Source organism: Lissotriton vulgaris, chromosome 7 (assembly GCF_964263255.1).
Source record: "Lissotriton vulgaris chromosome 7, aLisVul1.2, whole genome shotgun sequence".
NCBI lineage: Eukaryota > Metazoa > Chordata > Amphibia > Caudata > Salamandridae > Lissotriton > Lissotriton vulgaris.
The window spans coordinates 757,578,665-757,595,683 of NC_141695.1; the positions used below are offsets into that span (position 1 = coordinate 757,578,665).

Here is a 17,019-nt window from a genome sequence, read left to right on the forward strand (position 1 = left end):
CGGGTTGAGACAGATCCCGGGCACACACAGAGCCACACCCGAACGTTTCACAGGTCTTTAAAAGACCATTTGAATGTTAATTAGGCCTTGCAGTTGTTTTCACCCCTTCTAAGAGCCTCTGCAGCTCCACTCTGCCTACTGATTGAAGGTTCAGCCCCCCGAAATTTTTTCTTAGGCCCCCCCTCCCGAAATTTGGCTCTAGTTGCGCCTCTGATAGGAGGCCTGGCTTTTTTTTTTGGGATGCAGCCTCCAAATGAGGGTTAGAGGAATGGCATACAGGCCCAGTTTATTGTATCCGTGTCCCAGGTGCTCACACAATTTGGCACCAAAGTAGCCACAGACTTGCTTCTCTTGGGGACCATCTTTGATTCCCTCTCTTCTTGATCCCTCGTTAACAAAAAGATAACACAAAAATATGCACCACTGTTCTCAGAATTCACAACGCAACAAACAAGTAGGCACTGTGTGTTTTGCTATGTTGGAAAACGAGAAAAATGTTGGTAGTTTTCCCATTTTGCCACAACAATGTTCATACAATAATAGGATACTCTCTTCATGTTTTTTCATATATCGATCTCGGATGCCACCATTTTCGTATTTCCACAATTCTACCACACTTCTATCAGGGTGGTAACACAAGGATTACAGGTGATTGATAACACTGCTGTTCTCTTCGTACACTCACAGGTTAGCCTTCGCTCTGACACAGTCTACAGGATAGCCAGCCCCAGCTGCAGTGCCATAGTCACTGCTATTGGCATAACTTCTTCAGAAACAGGTTAAAATTTGACATGCCCACTTTGTTGCAGAAGAAAGGGCGAGATATCTTTCCTTCCTTGGCCTCCACTTTGCAGAGAATTTAGCTGTTGAGGCTCTGTATCCACCAAGAGAAGCCGTAGGTTGACTACTCCCGAAAATGTAAGCATATGCAATCACACAGAAACAAGCCAACCCGGCACACAGCAAACTAATCCACTAAAAGAACCAGCATCACAGAGGCAGGTATGTTTATGTTCCCGTTTTACTGTTATTTCATAATTTATGTAAACTTATTTTCAGAATATTTTTAATAACACTCCATCACACTGGATGCTGCCATCGTCAGGCAGTGGGTGTCAGTGGGTTGGAGCACTGATTTAGCCCAATCCGGGGCATAAGGCAAGCACCCTTGTAATGCATGTCTGTGCCATGCGGTTTTAACAGTGCATGTTTCGCATGCACACTAGACCAGGTGAGCCGTCTTAATGCCTGGGTGATTTGCACTTCCAGCTTTGATGAGGTCTGTGCTGGTTAGACCAACTACTCTGCACCCCTTCAAAAAATGTCAGCTTCCTTGATCCAACTTGTCAAATCATCACGTCAGACTTGACACTGTTCCACTGTTACCATCACCACTGGGGAAAGGAAAAATCCAGGTCCAAATGGTTTGCATTGTTTTCACCTGCAACAGACCCTTCTTCTAGAAGCACCAGTAACCGGATGAGGATCCGTGGCAACCATCTTGAATTTTTGGAGGTGAACCACCTTGAAGGGGAATGTTCTTTGCACAGAAACAAAACTTGCCTGGACTGGGTGAATGATTCCTTTCATTGTCTTGCAGAGAAGGGGGCACTGTGCCATCCTTGAAGTGGCTATTGGAGATAGGCAGCTCCACCCGATTGTCGAGTCACAGGCAACCTTGATCGATCCACGCAACATATTCACTTTTCATATGTTTCTACCAATTGTTTTGTTTTAGTGTTCCATAAAATAATTCAACATCAAAGTTTAACATCAAACAAATGAAGAAAATCCAGCAAGGGGGGCTCTGGAACCAGGTGCCAGACTGCTGGGGGGCCGGTAGAGCGTGTTCTGCTGACTTGGGGGGTTGGGTGGGAGCTGAGGAGTGGGAGTCCGGCTGACCTTGGGCCGAAACAGGCTCCCTTGTTGGCTGCTGTTGCTGTTGGGGAGCTGGCAGTGGTCTGGCTCGCCGGAGTCACTCTCTGCATAGCTGTAGGCTTGGGCCCGTGAGATACCCTTCTGCTGCCGCCTCCAGGAATTGTAGTATGTTGGGTCGCTGATGTAGTGGTTAACAAAAGAATGGGTCTTTTGCCGGTTCTGGTCCACTTCGTATTCACTTTCACTTCCCTGCAATAGGGGAGAAAATAGAGGTGAACAATTTAATTAAGCTGGACGTGCATTAACCCACAGTATAACCTACTTCTTCCAAACTGGGTTCTCATAGAACTTGACTATCAGACCCATGTCCCATCCAACTTCTATGCTAGAAAAGTAAAGCCAATCTTGGACCTTACACTACTCCTTCCGGATTATTACTACATGTCTTAATAGCTCTTACAGTCCCACACAACATAATGAATGGCCGCTCCGCTGAGTGTCCTGGTTGTTCTTTTTTCAGAACCATGACTTAATCTACTAAAACGGATGCAGGATTATCTAATTTAGGGTCAGTGAGTTAATTCATGCTGGATTTTGAGAAAATAATAGGCTACCGTTAGACAAAAACTGAGCACGTACACAACACAGCTGAGATATTCCATGAAGTAGTTATCACAGAGCACACACCAGTACCAACCATTAACCAATCACAACCTCCAACAGAACAAGTAAGTCACAACAATGCACATAAATCCCACACAGCTCAGTTATGTGTTTTGTTTTGGTGAGGTCAAAGACACTATGTAGTTAGATAATACTAAGAGAACACAACAACGCTCCATTCATCGTAAAACAATATTACTCTCGAAGACCATACATAAAACTCTTTAAATCAACACCACACAACCCTTAACAGCTATACAGATCTACACTAAAGTTCACATGAAATATTAACTGCACCCACGTTATTGATGACCCTAGTCGAACAGAAAACAGACTCCGGACTGTAGTAGAATCATCGAGACCAAGGTGTAAAGGTGCGCATAATGGCAGGACATAACTATGTAAATCTTTGATAACATAACGTAGCATCTCATTTACATTATTCTTATGTACATTTTTCTCATGTGGATATTGTGATAATATGGCAGGAGTCGCCCATTCATGAACCAAGAAAACGTAAGCACAGTATCCATCCAGTATCAACCAGAACTATTGCTATACTTTTACTTTACTTTTTAGGTCGAGCCTATAGCAGCGCATGCGCTGCTATAGGAAAATGATCTCTTGCAGTTGACCAGGACTTTTCACGCTCTCATGCATGTGTGTGTTTTTTGTGGATTATTTTAATTGGGCTCAGCGTGCTGTCTTTTAAAAAAGACAGCATGCAATTGGGCAAATGCGGGTGCATGTCCCGCCTTTGCTCCACCCGCGGCCTAACCAGTGCGTTTACCCGCACGGGCGACTTCTGTTTTCAATTATTGTGCCCAGACGTGGGCGCGATAATTGAAAACAGATTGCCTGCTGCTCGCAAGCGCGCGTGCACACCACTTGCGGGCTTGTTTCCTCTCTGTTATTAAAACAGAAATGCTAAGAGCAAGTTCTGCAAAGTGTTCGCTTGGCTGCAGTGTGTGCCGCGTTGATGTTGCTTTTCTTTGGGTTGGTTTTCACTGTTGTTTTTTGCTTCCACGTCCAGGGTTAATTTTTTGCCTACTCAAAGTTATCACGTTTATATCTACATCAAGCGCCGGGACACTCTTTGAGTAGCCGTGCGCTATACAAAACCAAGATAACATAACATAACATCTGCGAGATGAAAGGTGGAGTCAGACAGTCAGGATATGAAGCTGTGATCTGTTTGTTACTGCTGTTAGTGCTTAACCTACTGAGGTGTCGTAGCTTGGTCCCACTTGTTGCACTGGAGTGCACTCAAATACCACTGCATGCATAACTCTAATCCAGAGGTCTTCAAACTGTGGGGCGTGCCCCCCTGGGGGGGCGCCGATGGGTTCCCAGGGGGGCGCGAATGCCTCTGAAAGTACATGTAAATGAAGATGGCCTGGAAGTGCAGCGATGTTAATTTGCTGCATTCCAGGCTGTCTTCATTTACTCGGAGACGAGAAGTGTGAACTGTGGTCAGTGGCGTGGGCGTGGGGGTCAGGGAGTGTGCTGGCAGGGTCAAAGAATTTGCTAAAAAAAATAAAAAAGCCCGATCTAGCCTCCAAATGAAAGATAACGGCTTAAGAGTGACGGCCCAAGGCCCACTCTCTCTACTTCAACTTATTTTATTTTTTGAAGATTTGGTGACATGAGGTCTTCTAGATTCAGTCTTAGGGTGACGTGAAAAAAGGCCTGTTTAAAAACAGGAGAAATATTCAACGGTTAGGAGCCCCTCTGCTTTAACTATATATTAGGAGCTGTGCTGCCTTGAATAGATTATTACATCTCTCTGCCCCGAATCTATAAAAAAAAATCACTGTAAGCTGCAGCCATGAGTATTCCTTCAGGTGGTGTGAAATAACATGCAGGAGAAGCTTTCCCATTGAGTGTTAGAGCTGCAAGCTGCTCGTACGTGAAAGCACAATCTTTTTAAACTCTATTCAGGCAGACACCAAAGCATGAAACTAGTCCGTCTACTCAAGATCTTGGGGCATCAACAGACTCTTGAAAATTCTGTTGATGCCCTTCATCTATGAAACACCACACCTTGTGCTCTAAATGCATGCAGGCACCTATGTAGCTGTGAAATGTCCACTCTGCTGTATATATGGACAGTTTGTGTGCAATTCTGCATTGCTTCAGTGCTTTCTTTATACACCTCTGAAAAAGCAATTATGTATGTAGCTATATTAATGGAATTGTTTCGCTCTTTTTTTTACGTTTATGACCAAAACAGAGCAATATTATAATCAGTGTTCTGTAAAATTAAATGCAGCCTTTTATGGGTGCTCTTCTACAACTGTCAATGACACTAGGCCTTTCACAGTGCGCCACATCTCAATGCAGTCTCAGCAAGTGTGCATTGTACTTGGTTTTACCACACTCTCCAGTGTATTTCATTGCAACTGACATTGGGTGCACACCAGGGTAACTTCTGCTTGTTTCCTGCTGAGAGTAAGGTAGCAAAGGGGGTGGGAGGAGGGGGGGGGGGGAGAGAATTGGTTTAGTAATGTGTGAAATTCAAATCTTTGCAACCATGAATTTTTGAGCAGAGCTGCTGCAATAACTTATCAGGAGAGGACCACATCATTTTTTTTTTTTTTTTGTTGAAATTTGTTTTATTGTTGCATCAAAATATATGAGTACAGTGTACGTAATCTGCTGATGTGGCCTCAACATTCGGCCACGAACAGCTAGGCACGCAACGTTTTCATTTTTTATATAACTGGTACAAATATACATTTCCTCAATTAGTCCGTACAGATCGTGCAATTATGTCTGCAGGCAGGGAGACAGTGAACCTGCATCGCAAAGGGGACGATGAATAATGACAAGTATATGAGTTCCCGCCTCAAAAGCGGAGGATCGGGGTCTGTACCGTCCATATAACGGTGTTACCAGAGAACGGGGGGGGACAAAACTGTGGGAGGGAAGCATGTGGGCGCTAGCAGGGTCTAAGCAGGGCAATATTGGCGACAAACAACGGGGGCGGCACGGGGCTCTTCAATTTGCACTCCGAGGGGGGGGGGGGGGGGGGGGGGGAAGGGGATGAATAGGGGATGGATACACCCGGTGTATGTGAGTAACGAGATGGGTGGTATGACATATGAGAATTTGGTCAGGATGCAGGGGGTACCTAGAGTCGGCCCTGGGATGGGGGGCACCAGGTAGAGACTACTGGTCCTCTCGGGCGGGGGGGGGGGGGAGGAGTTGGTGGATCTCCTGCACGTGTGGACTGCCGGAAGCTGTGGAGGAGCATGGCCCATTCCATGGATATGGGGAGTTTACGCGCGCCCCTGGCTTCTTCCTCTCTAAGAGCATCCTCTTCCGCTGCCGCCCACTTACCAACCGCCCCCGTCCATGCTGCTATGGGGGTCCCTCCGAGGATCGCCAGCGCATGGCTATGCATCTGTTTGCCAACAGGAGTGCTAAGGACACGAAGCGTCTATGCACCGGGTCTCGCTTAGGGACATGAAAGATGCCTAGTGCACTGGATTCCCAGGTAGCTAGTGTAGTGAGGCCTGTGAGTTCCGACAATGTGTCGTGTACCGCCCGCCAGAAGGGATGAAGGTTGGGACAATCCCAAAACATGTGGCGAAAATCTGCAGCAGGGGAGCAGCATCTGGGGCATAGGAATGGTGTGGAGGGATAGAACTTCTGCAATTGCGCTGGGGTGAGGTATGCCCTGTGTAGGATATAGTATTGGATGTTTTTGAAGCGGGCGTTCCTAGAGACGCGTTTTGGGGCCTCAAGTGCTTTAGTCCATTCCGAGTCGTGTAGTGCGCGACCTATGTCCTCCTCCCATGTGTCACGTAAGGTCGACAGGGGAGCGTGTGAGAGTTCCCGAATGGATTTATATAGCCAGGTGACTAAGTGGCGCCCCACCCCCATACGTAGGATGGTATGTATTACTGGATGCATGTCTGGCTTGCCAGTTCGGAGATTAAAATGGGGCCGGTACCCGTCGAGCAGCTGCCTATATCTGAGGAATTGGCCCGGGGGAAGCCCGTATTCAGCGACTAGTCGGTCGAGAGATTTTAGTTGGCCTTCCTCAAAGAGCGATTCCAAATCCGTGATGCCGCACCGTGACCATTCGGTGAGCAGTGGAGCTGTGAAGTAGGAGTCCTGCCTGGGACTGCCTATCAACGGTAATAACGGGGAGTACGGAGGTCTACTGGGGGATATCCGGTGGATCCACATCATGCACCGGCGCGCTATCGCCACCTGAAGGGGGTATGTGCGCCGCGTCTTAGTGCCCGGAAGGAGAAGACGGGTGAGTTCCGGGGTTGCGATTCTGCCGGTCGAGGTAACAGTCTCCTGAGGGTAGCGGTCCGCCGTCCAGTATGACAGCCATTGGTTTGCAATAGCCATTGGAGTTGTGCCGCAAGGAAATATGACTCGAAGGATGGAGCTCCGAGCCCTCCCTGCGTCGTGGGAAGTTGGAGGGTTTTCAGGGCAATCCTGTGTCGGCCCTCGCCCCAGATGAGGGTTCCCAGGAGAGAGTCGACGTCGCGGAAGAAGGACCTGGGTGGGACCACCGGTAAATTTGTGAAGTGGTAAAGGAGTCGGGGAAGCATCACCATTTTGGCCAGGGCTATCCGTCCTATTGGGGCCAACAGGAGTTTATTCCAGAAGGCAACAGTCGGGCGCAGATTGGCGAGTGCTTTGCGGTGGTTACCCTCAAAGATGTCTGCCGGAGAATGGTACAGGCGGACACCAAGGTACCGGGGAGCCTCTGCGGACCATGAGAGTTTGTGCGGTCCGAGCTCGACTTCCCGGGGGGGTAGGCTCGGGTGAAAGGGGTAGACTGTGGACTTGTCCCAGTTCACCTGTAGTCCCGAGGCGTCTGCAAATTCCGCCAGCGTTGCCCCTATGGGGGTCAGGTCCGTTTCGATGTCTCGGACGTATATGAGAAGATCGTCCGCGTACATGGATACACAGTGTGTGCCGTCCGCAAGTGGAATGCCCCAGTCCACACCCTCCAGGCGTAGCCGAACCGCCAGCGGCTCGACTGCCAGCGCGAATAATAGAGGCGACAGGGGGCACCCTTGTCTTGTGCCTCGCCGAACTCCAAACGCCGGTGATATGCGTTTCCCAATACGGACACGAGTGGTCAGATCGGTGTATAGAAGGCGTGTGTACGCCGTGAGCGTCGGGCCGATGTTGAGGCGCCGTAGTACTGAGAATAGATAGGGCCAGGTGAGGGTGTCAAACGCTTTCTCCAGGTCCATAATGAGGCAGGCGGCGCGAGGAAATCTGTCACGTACTTGATCCTGAACATGGAAGACCCGGCGGATGTTCTGGGAGGTGTTCCTCCCTGGAACGAAGCCACATTGGTCGGGGTGGACCAGTGGGCGTATGACCTGTGCATAACGATCAGCCAGGATTTTCCCCAGGATCTTACAGTCAGCCGACAGGAGCGTGATGGGATAATACGATCCCAAGTGGAGTGGATCTCTGTGGGGTTTGGGGAAGGTGACAATCACGGACTCCCGCAGTGACTGGGGTAACCTCCCTAGATGCAGAGACGCCCCGAACATCCGTGACAGACGGGGGACCACTAGGGGGGAGAATGCCGAGTAGTATTCTAGTGGGAAGCCGTCCAGTCCCGGCGCTTTGTTCCGAGACATGGCACGTATCGCCTGGGTGATGTCTGAGGGTACTATCTTGGCGTCCAGTGAGCGCTTGTCCTCATCCGATACCGTGGGTAACGTCAGCGGGTCTAAAAAATGGTCCACAGATAATGGGGAGTACTGGGCCGGGGTCCCGTACACTCACGCATAGTGGCACTGGAATGCCAGGAGGATCTCGGCCTGCGAACGCACCAGCACACCTTCCGGATTGATAATGTCCGTGATTGGCTTAATTTCGGTGTCCTGCCTCGCCATCCAGGCCAGTAGCGCCCCTGTTTTGTCTCTGTCCTTATGCACCCTAGAGGCGTAAGCCCTGAAGTTGTATTTGCGGAGGTCAGCGCAGGCTGTCTGATACTCCGTCTTAGCCTCTGCTGTAAGCACGGCGTGTTCCTCCGAGTCGTCAGGCCGTTTAGTGAGTGCGGCCAGATTCTGTTCAGAGGATAGGAGTGTCCGTTCCAATGTGCGGCGAACCCCCACTACCTGCTTGATGCATTCTCCCCTTGCCACCACCTTAAACGCGTCCCACTCCACCAGTACCGACGATGCCGTGTACGTGTTGTGTGTGAAGTAGTCTTGGATGCTGGTTTCGTGGGCGTCCCTGAATACTGGATCTGATAGGCAATCCCTAGGGAGGCGCCAGGTGGGGACTGGGGGGTGTGGGGGGCGCCAGGACAGACGAATGATGTGGGCGTCATGGTCTGAGAGGATCCGACCAAGGTAATCTGTGGATGTTATCTTAGGGAGGATAGGTGCAGAGCAGAGAAATCGGTCCAGGCGGACCCGGAGGTTGTGTGGGATCGAGTGGAAGGAGTAAACACGGTCCAGTGGGTGTAGATGTCGCCATGCGTCAGTGAGCGCCCAATGTATGGTCCATGCCCTGAAGAGCTCTGCCTGCCGGGGGGCCGGGGAGTGTGTGGGAGGAGGGTGTGAGCGGTCTAGGGTGGGGTTCAGTGTGCAATTAAAGTCACCTCCTAGCACCCATGGAACTGTAGTGAACTGGGCCAAAACGCCCGTGAGGTGGTCCCAAAATTTATCTTGATCTGTATTAGGGGCGTAAATGCTGCCAAGGAGTATTCCCTGTCCATCAAGTATTCCCTCCAGAAGCGCATACCTGCCCTCTCTGTCTACCACCCGCCGGAGCGCCCGGAAGGGAGTGCCTGGTCTGACCCAGATTAACGTGCCGCGCGCGAACGCTGAGTATTGTGTGGCACAGAAGATCCCTCGCCATTTGACCTGCAAAGGAGTAAGTTCGGTAGCGTTAATGTGTGTCTCCTGCAGTAATGCAATACTAGCTGACATACGCTTAACGTAGGAGTAGACAGAGTAGCGTTTGCTGGGCGTGTGTAGGCCTTGTACGTTCAGTGTAAGAATATTAATGTCTGAGCGTGGGACTGCCATTCTTAGGGTGTCGTGGTGGGGAGAGGGACCCCCCTATTGCCCCCGGGGGCCGCCAATGTGAATGTGTCGCGTGTGCTCCTGCGCGCCAAGCTTCCAAAGTCGTGGGGGAGGAACTAAGGGGATTAACAACAAATAGAACCTTGGGTGGGTAACAGTCCCAATACTGAGGATATATCACCGGGGGTGGCATATCCAAACTAGTGTCCCACTAGGGGAGAAATACAACGGATATCTGCGGGGGTGGCAGCATGTGTCGCTGCTGGGCCTGTGCGCGGGTCGGGCTCTTGCAGGAGAGATGTCGATCGCTCGCTAGCGCGTACAATTATCTAGTGAAACAGTCTAGGTTCCTAGACATCGCGCAATACAATAGGCAACCATGAGAAGGATATATCAGTAGGCAGTTCAACTTTCACGAAGAGGTGTTAGGCTGGCTGGCCAGGGCAGTGTCCAGTGTGAGTGCCACAAGGAGAGGACCACATCATGCCGCAGGTTTGACTAAATTATGCAGCAGGAACAGGGAAATTATGCGGAACAATGCAGCACATTATGCAGTTAGCATTACTTCATTATTTTGTAATTGTAACTCATGGCACTACTGTCAAGGGAAATATTTCACCTCATTAGTTCCAGTTTAACACCCCAATTATGGGAATAAGTATGTTTGGGATAATATATGTTTTTGTTTGATGCATTTGCTGTTTTATAAATCTCATAGCTAGTCCGGTTTATAAGCTATAGAAAAAGTTCTCTTGAAATCATCTTATAAGCCCTGCCTCCTGCGCACAGCCATGCCCCTCCTGCTCCCCCAATACTTGCAATAAATGTTGGAGGGGGGCCCGACCTCAAAACATTTTGCTTAGGGGGGCTGTGAGCCAAAAAGTTTGAAGACCTCTGCTCTAATCTAACAAGAGTTGCAGCATGTCCAGTATACAAGTATAAGTTAACCATAAATATATATATATATATATATATATATATATATATATATATATATATATATATATATATATATATATATATATATATATATATATATATATATATAAAAACAGGCCACAAGCCTGGGAAATGGATAGGGAGTGCAAAAGCGCCCCCCTCACTGGGAAAACAAAGGCTCTGTGAATAGGAACACACTGTGCTTTGGAGGGGCTCCAGTGCTCTCTCAGCAGCACTCTGCGATCACACATTTTACACATGGCACGTCATATCTAGACTTACAGGGATACAACACTCCCAGCCTTTTCGCCCCCCAGCGCACCGATAACGCACACACGGTCCGCAAGGCTGGGCCCCCTCATAGAAACACCTTCAGTGACGATGCGCTGTTGCCAGGCTCTCCGAGGCACATCACTGCGCCAAGAAGCCGTGAAAATTGTTTACAGGGCATTACAGAAAACTGCATGTCATAACATAGCATTGGCTCTTTCTTTTGATTTGTATCGTAACATACACCAACACCCCTGGTTTTTATGTTGTTATATATTAATACCACAGTGCACAGAAAATACACAGGCGCCTACAACGATTATGCTGTAACGTATATACAATGTCCTTGTAACAATCTCCTTGCCTGCAATAAGAACAAGAAAACACACCCCTGCCCGGCCAAAATCGTTTATCACAGCTGACTGTGACATCACGACACCCGCTTCCTAACTCCAGTATAAAAGGCAGCATGTGATACAACCTCAACTGTGACAAAGAGTCACACATCAGTAAGACAACCTAAACAGCGACTAAAAAATTCTACATGAATGTGGAGTAATGAGGCTACTGCCTCGGTATCCAAAAAGTCATCACTGTCAGAAGGAATCTGACAGAAGAAAACAAGACAGACAGACTCAAACAGAAAAGAAGGAATCGAGGGGACTGGCTTTTCGCCCCTTTCTTCTAAATGCACTTTCCCTGAAATCCCCATTAGCTGGTAACGAATCGTTTAAGGGGGTGCGTTCACGTGTTAGAACTCATATAGCAGGCTTTCATTTACTTGAATTGACCTGTTTAAATATGTATTTGATGTTAACTTACGATCTTCACAGTTACTGTTCTTGTCACAGTTAACCTTACACGTTAATTATTCTGCATATTTGTCGAAGATCACCTGCAGGAGAGGGGTGACGGACCCTGGGGTGAGCAGAGGTATAGGGGGCTAATGGGGTGGGGGCATGCAGACGGTTATGCCATATATTATTCAAGAATGCTGCACTACAAGCCTAGATACTCGTGTTTGCAAGCACTCTCTTTCTCCAGACAGATATCGTGACAGCGAGGCACATTCCTGCTCTTGACCACATGGCAATTAGAGGTGCAGTGTAAAAATATCGGGTGGCCAATTTCTTTTTAAATACACTAAGTAACAAATACTTCAGAGTTTGCTCTTATTTACTCCTTTCTTTCCAGTATGCTCACATTGGTGTCATCAGTAGTTCTTTTTATAAGTAGATCTAGTGTTGTTCCTGCTTGATCTGTAGTATGTTGAAAGCATGCAACTTTTCATTGGTGTTATTATTAGTGTTAAAGCTTCCATGTTGCATCACCCAGGCTCATGTGCTCCATGGTTAAATACTTATAAGGTCCCAAAGGCGAGACCAATTGCATTGCAAATGCTTGTTCTTTAAATCCTTCACTTTGTAGGTTCATTATCGTAGGGTCATCTGAAAAAAGACACCATTTGTTTTAGAGTTTTTAATGACATACAGTCACTGGGGCATTGCACTAGAGCGAAATTTGACAGGACAGGTTTGTTTAAATGAGCTGGACACTTTATGGTTCAGAGGCTGCTTTTATAGGTGTAAACCCACACTGCTATCTGTCATTTACATAGTGCACAATCTGCTATTATAACATTGCACCACATTTGATTACAACTATGCGGTTTGACCACCCACTGTCGTGATAAAGCATCTATGCAGGCAGCGTGGCGCCCAGGGTTCTGTGCCCTGTGCCATCCTTGCTGCACATTCATCTGTGAAAACACGGAGCGCTGCACCCAGAGGGGCTGTCACAACGAATGAAGGCCAAGCCTGGCCCTGGGCCTTCTTCGCCCTGGACGAGCATTTCAAACTGCAGTCAGAGGTGGGCTGGGCAAGCGACTCTTCCTATCCAGACAGTCTCACGCTCCCTCTGGCTTCATCTCTAGGCATTGTTAAAGGTGGCAAACTCTTCAAAAGAGGCAGGCTGCTGTATAGTTTATTCTTAGACCGAGCTGGAACTCAGACTACACTTTATGGTTGCTGGTCCATCAGTGACTGCAGTGTGAGGTGGGTCTGTGAGTACAGTTTGAGCGCAAGAGGTCTGTATCAGCCGGAACTCTGAGGAGGAGCTGTACAAGGCTGGACTGGGAACCGAAACCAGCCCTGGCAAACAGCTCGACAGGCCACGAATGGGTGCTAGTTGGAAGCACCACTCTTGTTTCACGCTGCCGTTACAAGGGGCTGATCTGACCTCCTGATTTTTTGCCTGTGTGCTGCATTTCGTTTTAGCTGATTTTTGGACTCTGAGCACTTTACCACTGCTGATCAGTGCTGAAGTGTAAGTGCTGCCTGTGTAAATTGTGAGTATGATTGGTTATCTATGATAGGCTTTTTTGATTTACTGATAAGTCCCTAGTAAAGGGTGTGTGTCCAGGTTTGTAAATCAAATGCTACTTTACTAGTGGGCCTGCAGCACTGGTTGTGCCACCCACGAGTAGCTCTGTGAACATGTCTCAGGCATGCCACTGCAGTGTTTGTGAGTGCAGTTTTAAACTGCCATGTCACCCAAACCTTCCCTTTTACTACATGTAAGGCACTCCAAAGGTAGGCCCTAGGTAGCTCCGTGTACAGGGTGCAGTGTATGTGGAAGGTAGGACATGTACTGGTGTGTTTTACATGCCCTGATAATGAAATACTGCCAATTTCGTTTTTTCACTATTGCAAGGACTAGCTCTCTAATGGGAGCAATCAGCACTCTTTAGAATGGAAGTGATGTTTTCCTTCACGCAGATGTGAGTAATTCTTTGAGTGGACTATTAAATCTTACAACCCCATTTCTGTGAGCCCTGCAGTGGTGAGACTACCTGCATGATGCAGTGCTGTCTACTGGCAGAAGGCTTATATGATGTTGTGCTCTAATGGGAGAATGTTTGGATCATGATGTGCTCTGTAGTGGTCAGAAAACTTGTATGATACAATGCTGTCTATCGTAAGAATGCTGCCTTGTTCGATATAGTGCCTCAAAGTGGTCAGAATTATTATATGATGCTGGGCTCTGCAATGGTAACAATTCAACAATGCTTGTATTATGCTTTAGCATGCAATAGTGACAATGCTTGTATTATGCTTTAGTATGCAATAATGACAATGCGTGTATTATGCTTTAGTATGAAAGGGTGAAAAAGCTTTTATTATGCTTGAGTATGCAATGGTGACAATGCGTGTACTATGCTTTACTATGCAATGGTGACCATGCTTGTATGGACCTGTAAAGCATTAGATCTGTGATCACCTATTTTTGTGACTGAATAGTGCTCGAAGATGGCCACACTGCACAAATTATAACCACATTAGACCTTTGAATGCGAGAGATCCAGTTGGCCACCCACATCTCAAGTTGTTTTCAGCAGCACAAGTCCAGGGCTACTGCTCAGTTCTCAGGAGGAGCTTCTATGGCACGTTCAACCTTCCAGTGCCAAGATGGCCACTTTGTGCATCCACGTGTGTAAAATAAGTACCAATCTGGCAGACTATGCTGTAGCTGGCCACCCAGCACCTCAGAGCACCACGGTCTGCTCCAGAGCATAGAAGGCGCAAGCTTAATGACGCTTCTGACTCCTAGCTCTGCATCTGCGTTGCAAAGGGGACAGACAGAAGACTGCCACCAACTCCACTTTATTACACACAACACTGTGCACTTAATGGATGTATTTTAAGGGCGAGTGGATCATCCCACCTTCGTTGACATGCGGGGGCTGAAGGTTGAGTTGCTGTACAACACTATCTTTACACATAAAATAAGTATCACTGTTTGGTCATATTTGCATACTTGAAATAATAATACTTTAATAAATAACATGAACATGAAGTGCCGCCATTCAAGAGGCACAACAGAAAATAACTTTAGAGTTCGTGTTCCGTTTCAAAGAGGAAGTCTGGACAGATTATATCCAAAAACATGAAACTTGTAACCTCACCCCAGAGATGCAGAGCCTGAGGGGTACAAGAGCTCTTCACAGCCCAGATACATGAGAGGGAACCTTATTGTGAGTCAGACACACTCTTTTTGTACCCTGGTAAAGGATGGTGGGAGCCTGTTCTCAGCTCATGCACGACTGAGGATAAGGGTTGTCAGAATAGCAGGGGATTGGTTGCCACTCTAACATAAAGGATACCCAGAAGTAGCGGGAAGCATAATTCTCTGCCTATAGGGCCATGCTCTTGGACACTGTCATCACACTTACAGCTCTCCACTGTCTCATATGTGGGTCTGTGCTCTCCTTGGCAGGTAGCACGTGGTAAAGATTAGTAAAGACAGGACAACTTTCAAGCCTTGCCCCAGTTTATGTCAACACACATTACCTCCTCGTCCATCTTCCTCCATTTTGCAGACATTGTTCCCTAGCCAGTTTCAAAATACTTCCCCAATATGGCCGCCATTTCCCTTGGGCCACTACAAAGGGGAAGAAGTCACTCCATACATCATGTTATTAACAGCCATAAGCAATTATAAAAGCACTATAATCGATCTCCTTAGGGTTGGGAGAGTGGGAACCCTAGGACTGTATCAGGGAAGACTTGGACTCGGAGTAATGAATGTTCCCGGTATGTAACCGGTGTAGTACTGGTGCAGGAAGCATCAGTCAAGTATATCTCTCCGTGTTGCTGCAGTGGAGCTCACTCTTATATTCTTATTTTGTGATAGATGGTCAGCATTCCACTGCCAATCAGCAGGTTGTTCACACAGGTCATATAATTGTGTGCTACTTAATTGGGTTAAAATAGATCTTTGTAGAGTTGCTCCTATTCCAAGCCAGACATACAACAACAATTCTTTATAAAAAAGTTTCTTTCATGCTGTTGAAGAACATATTTTGAAAACTCTCTCCAGGTGAGATACAGAAACATCTGTGTGTTTCCCTCCAAGTAGGAGAGAAGGAAAGGGGGTGGATGGGCACAGTGCCAGTTATATAAGCGGCACACCTTCTGCTTGGTAAGAATCATTGCAAAATCCCCGCGAGGGACCCACCTTCTCTTAGATGTGCTATCCCCATCTCGTCTGACCAGTAGTTCTGTCTGGCGCGCTTGAACCCACATTCATTATTTCCTCGCTCCCTCGCATAAGGAGGGTACGTGCCGCCTGCTCAGGGCCATGGAACTATACTCAGGGAGGGGGCTGTTAGAGTTTGCTCCGGAATTGTGATCCTCTACCCCACAAACATCCACTGCCTCCAAAAAGCACCCCCAGCGTAACGGCGTTGAGAGGTGGTGGAGTGTCGTGTCCCTAATGGAATGAGGACAGACACAAGTATTCATTCAAGAGCTTTATTCTGCACATCTTACGCTGTCCCTGTCCCTACTCTAACTGCCCCTCGTCTGGTCTGTTCCCCTCCTCTTCCCCTCACCCAGCTAGCTCCACCCACCCCGACTACTAGACTGCTAACTACACTATATCTCCCCCTTTCTTAACAACAAAAGAAACAGTATTTTAATCCATCTCTACAATGAGTCTCTTTGGTGGCTTGATGTCTCGGCGGGGCCGCAAGGACCTGGCTGCGATCTGATCGTCAGCCAACAGTTCGCTTGACTGACTTCCGCTCTCCTGGACGCCATGGTCAGACTCCTCGGATGTGAGTATGTCAGTCGTGTCTCTCAAGGGTCCATTCATGTCTCGAGGACACTTCTTGAAGTGTGAAATGTTTCTAGTAATTCGACGGTGATCAGATTCCGCAGTCAGCATGGTGCCCTTCTGTTGGGTAACCAGCAAGGGTTCATTTCGGAATCGACAGTCCGTTTTCCGTTGCTGATCCTGTTTGACAAGGACATAATCTCCTTCATGTAGGGATGAAGACCTCGCTCTCCTCTTGACATCCGCATATGATTTCATCTTGTCTTTATTATGTTTGTCAGTCACTGCTATCTCTTGATGACTGCGAATTGGCGACACGGCTCGCAAGGCCCCCTCCCAGGTTGGGATGCGATTTCTCATCGGACGTCCTAGCATGAGCGTTGCCGGGCACTTTCCGGTGGTCGAGTGAGGAGTTGTCCTATATGCTCTGAGGACCTCGTTGAGGGCTACCTACAGGTCCCTTTTCTCAGCCGTGGCCTGCTGAAATGTCTTTTTGATCGTGGCCATAAATCTTTCGATGGTGCCATTCGCCTGAGGTCAGAGAGGCGTAATCCTCCTGTGATTGAAATCCATGTGTTTCGCAAACGCGCTGAACTCCTGCCCATTGAATGGAGGTCCATTGTCCGTT

General features: G+C 48.0%; 1 protein-coding gene across 1 annotated transcript in view; it reads right to left on the reverse strand.

Moving 5' to 3' along the window:
* Positions 1–200: 200 nt before the first annotated feature.
* SDK2 (sidekick cell adhesion molecule 2) overlaps positions 201–17,019 on the reverse strand; it is a 590,299-nt gene continuing 573,480 nt past the window's right edge. The window contains exon 45 of the mRNA XM_086929413.1: positions 201–2,127. Coding sequence (XP_086785539.1) covers positions 1,774–2,127 — 354 coding nt within the window. The 3' untranslated portion in view covers positions 201–1,773. The remainder of the gene's footprint in view (positions 2,128–17,019) is intronic.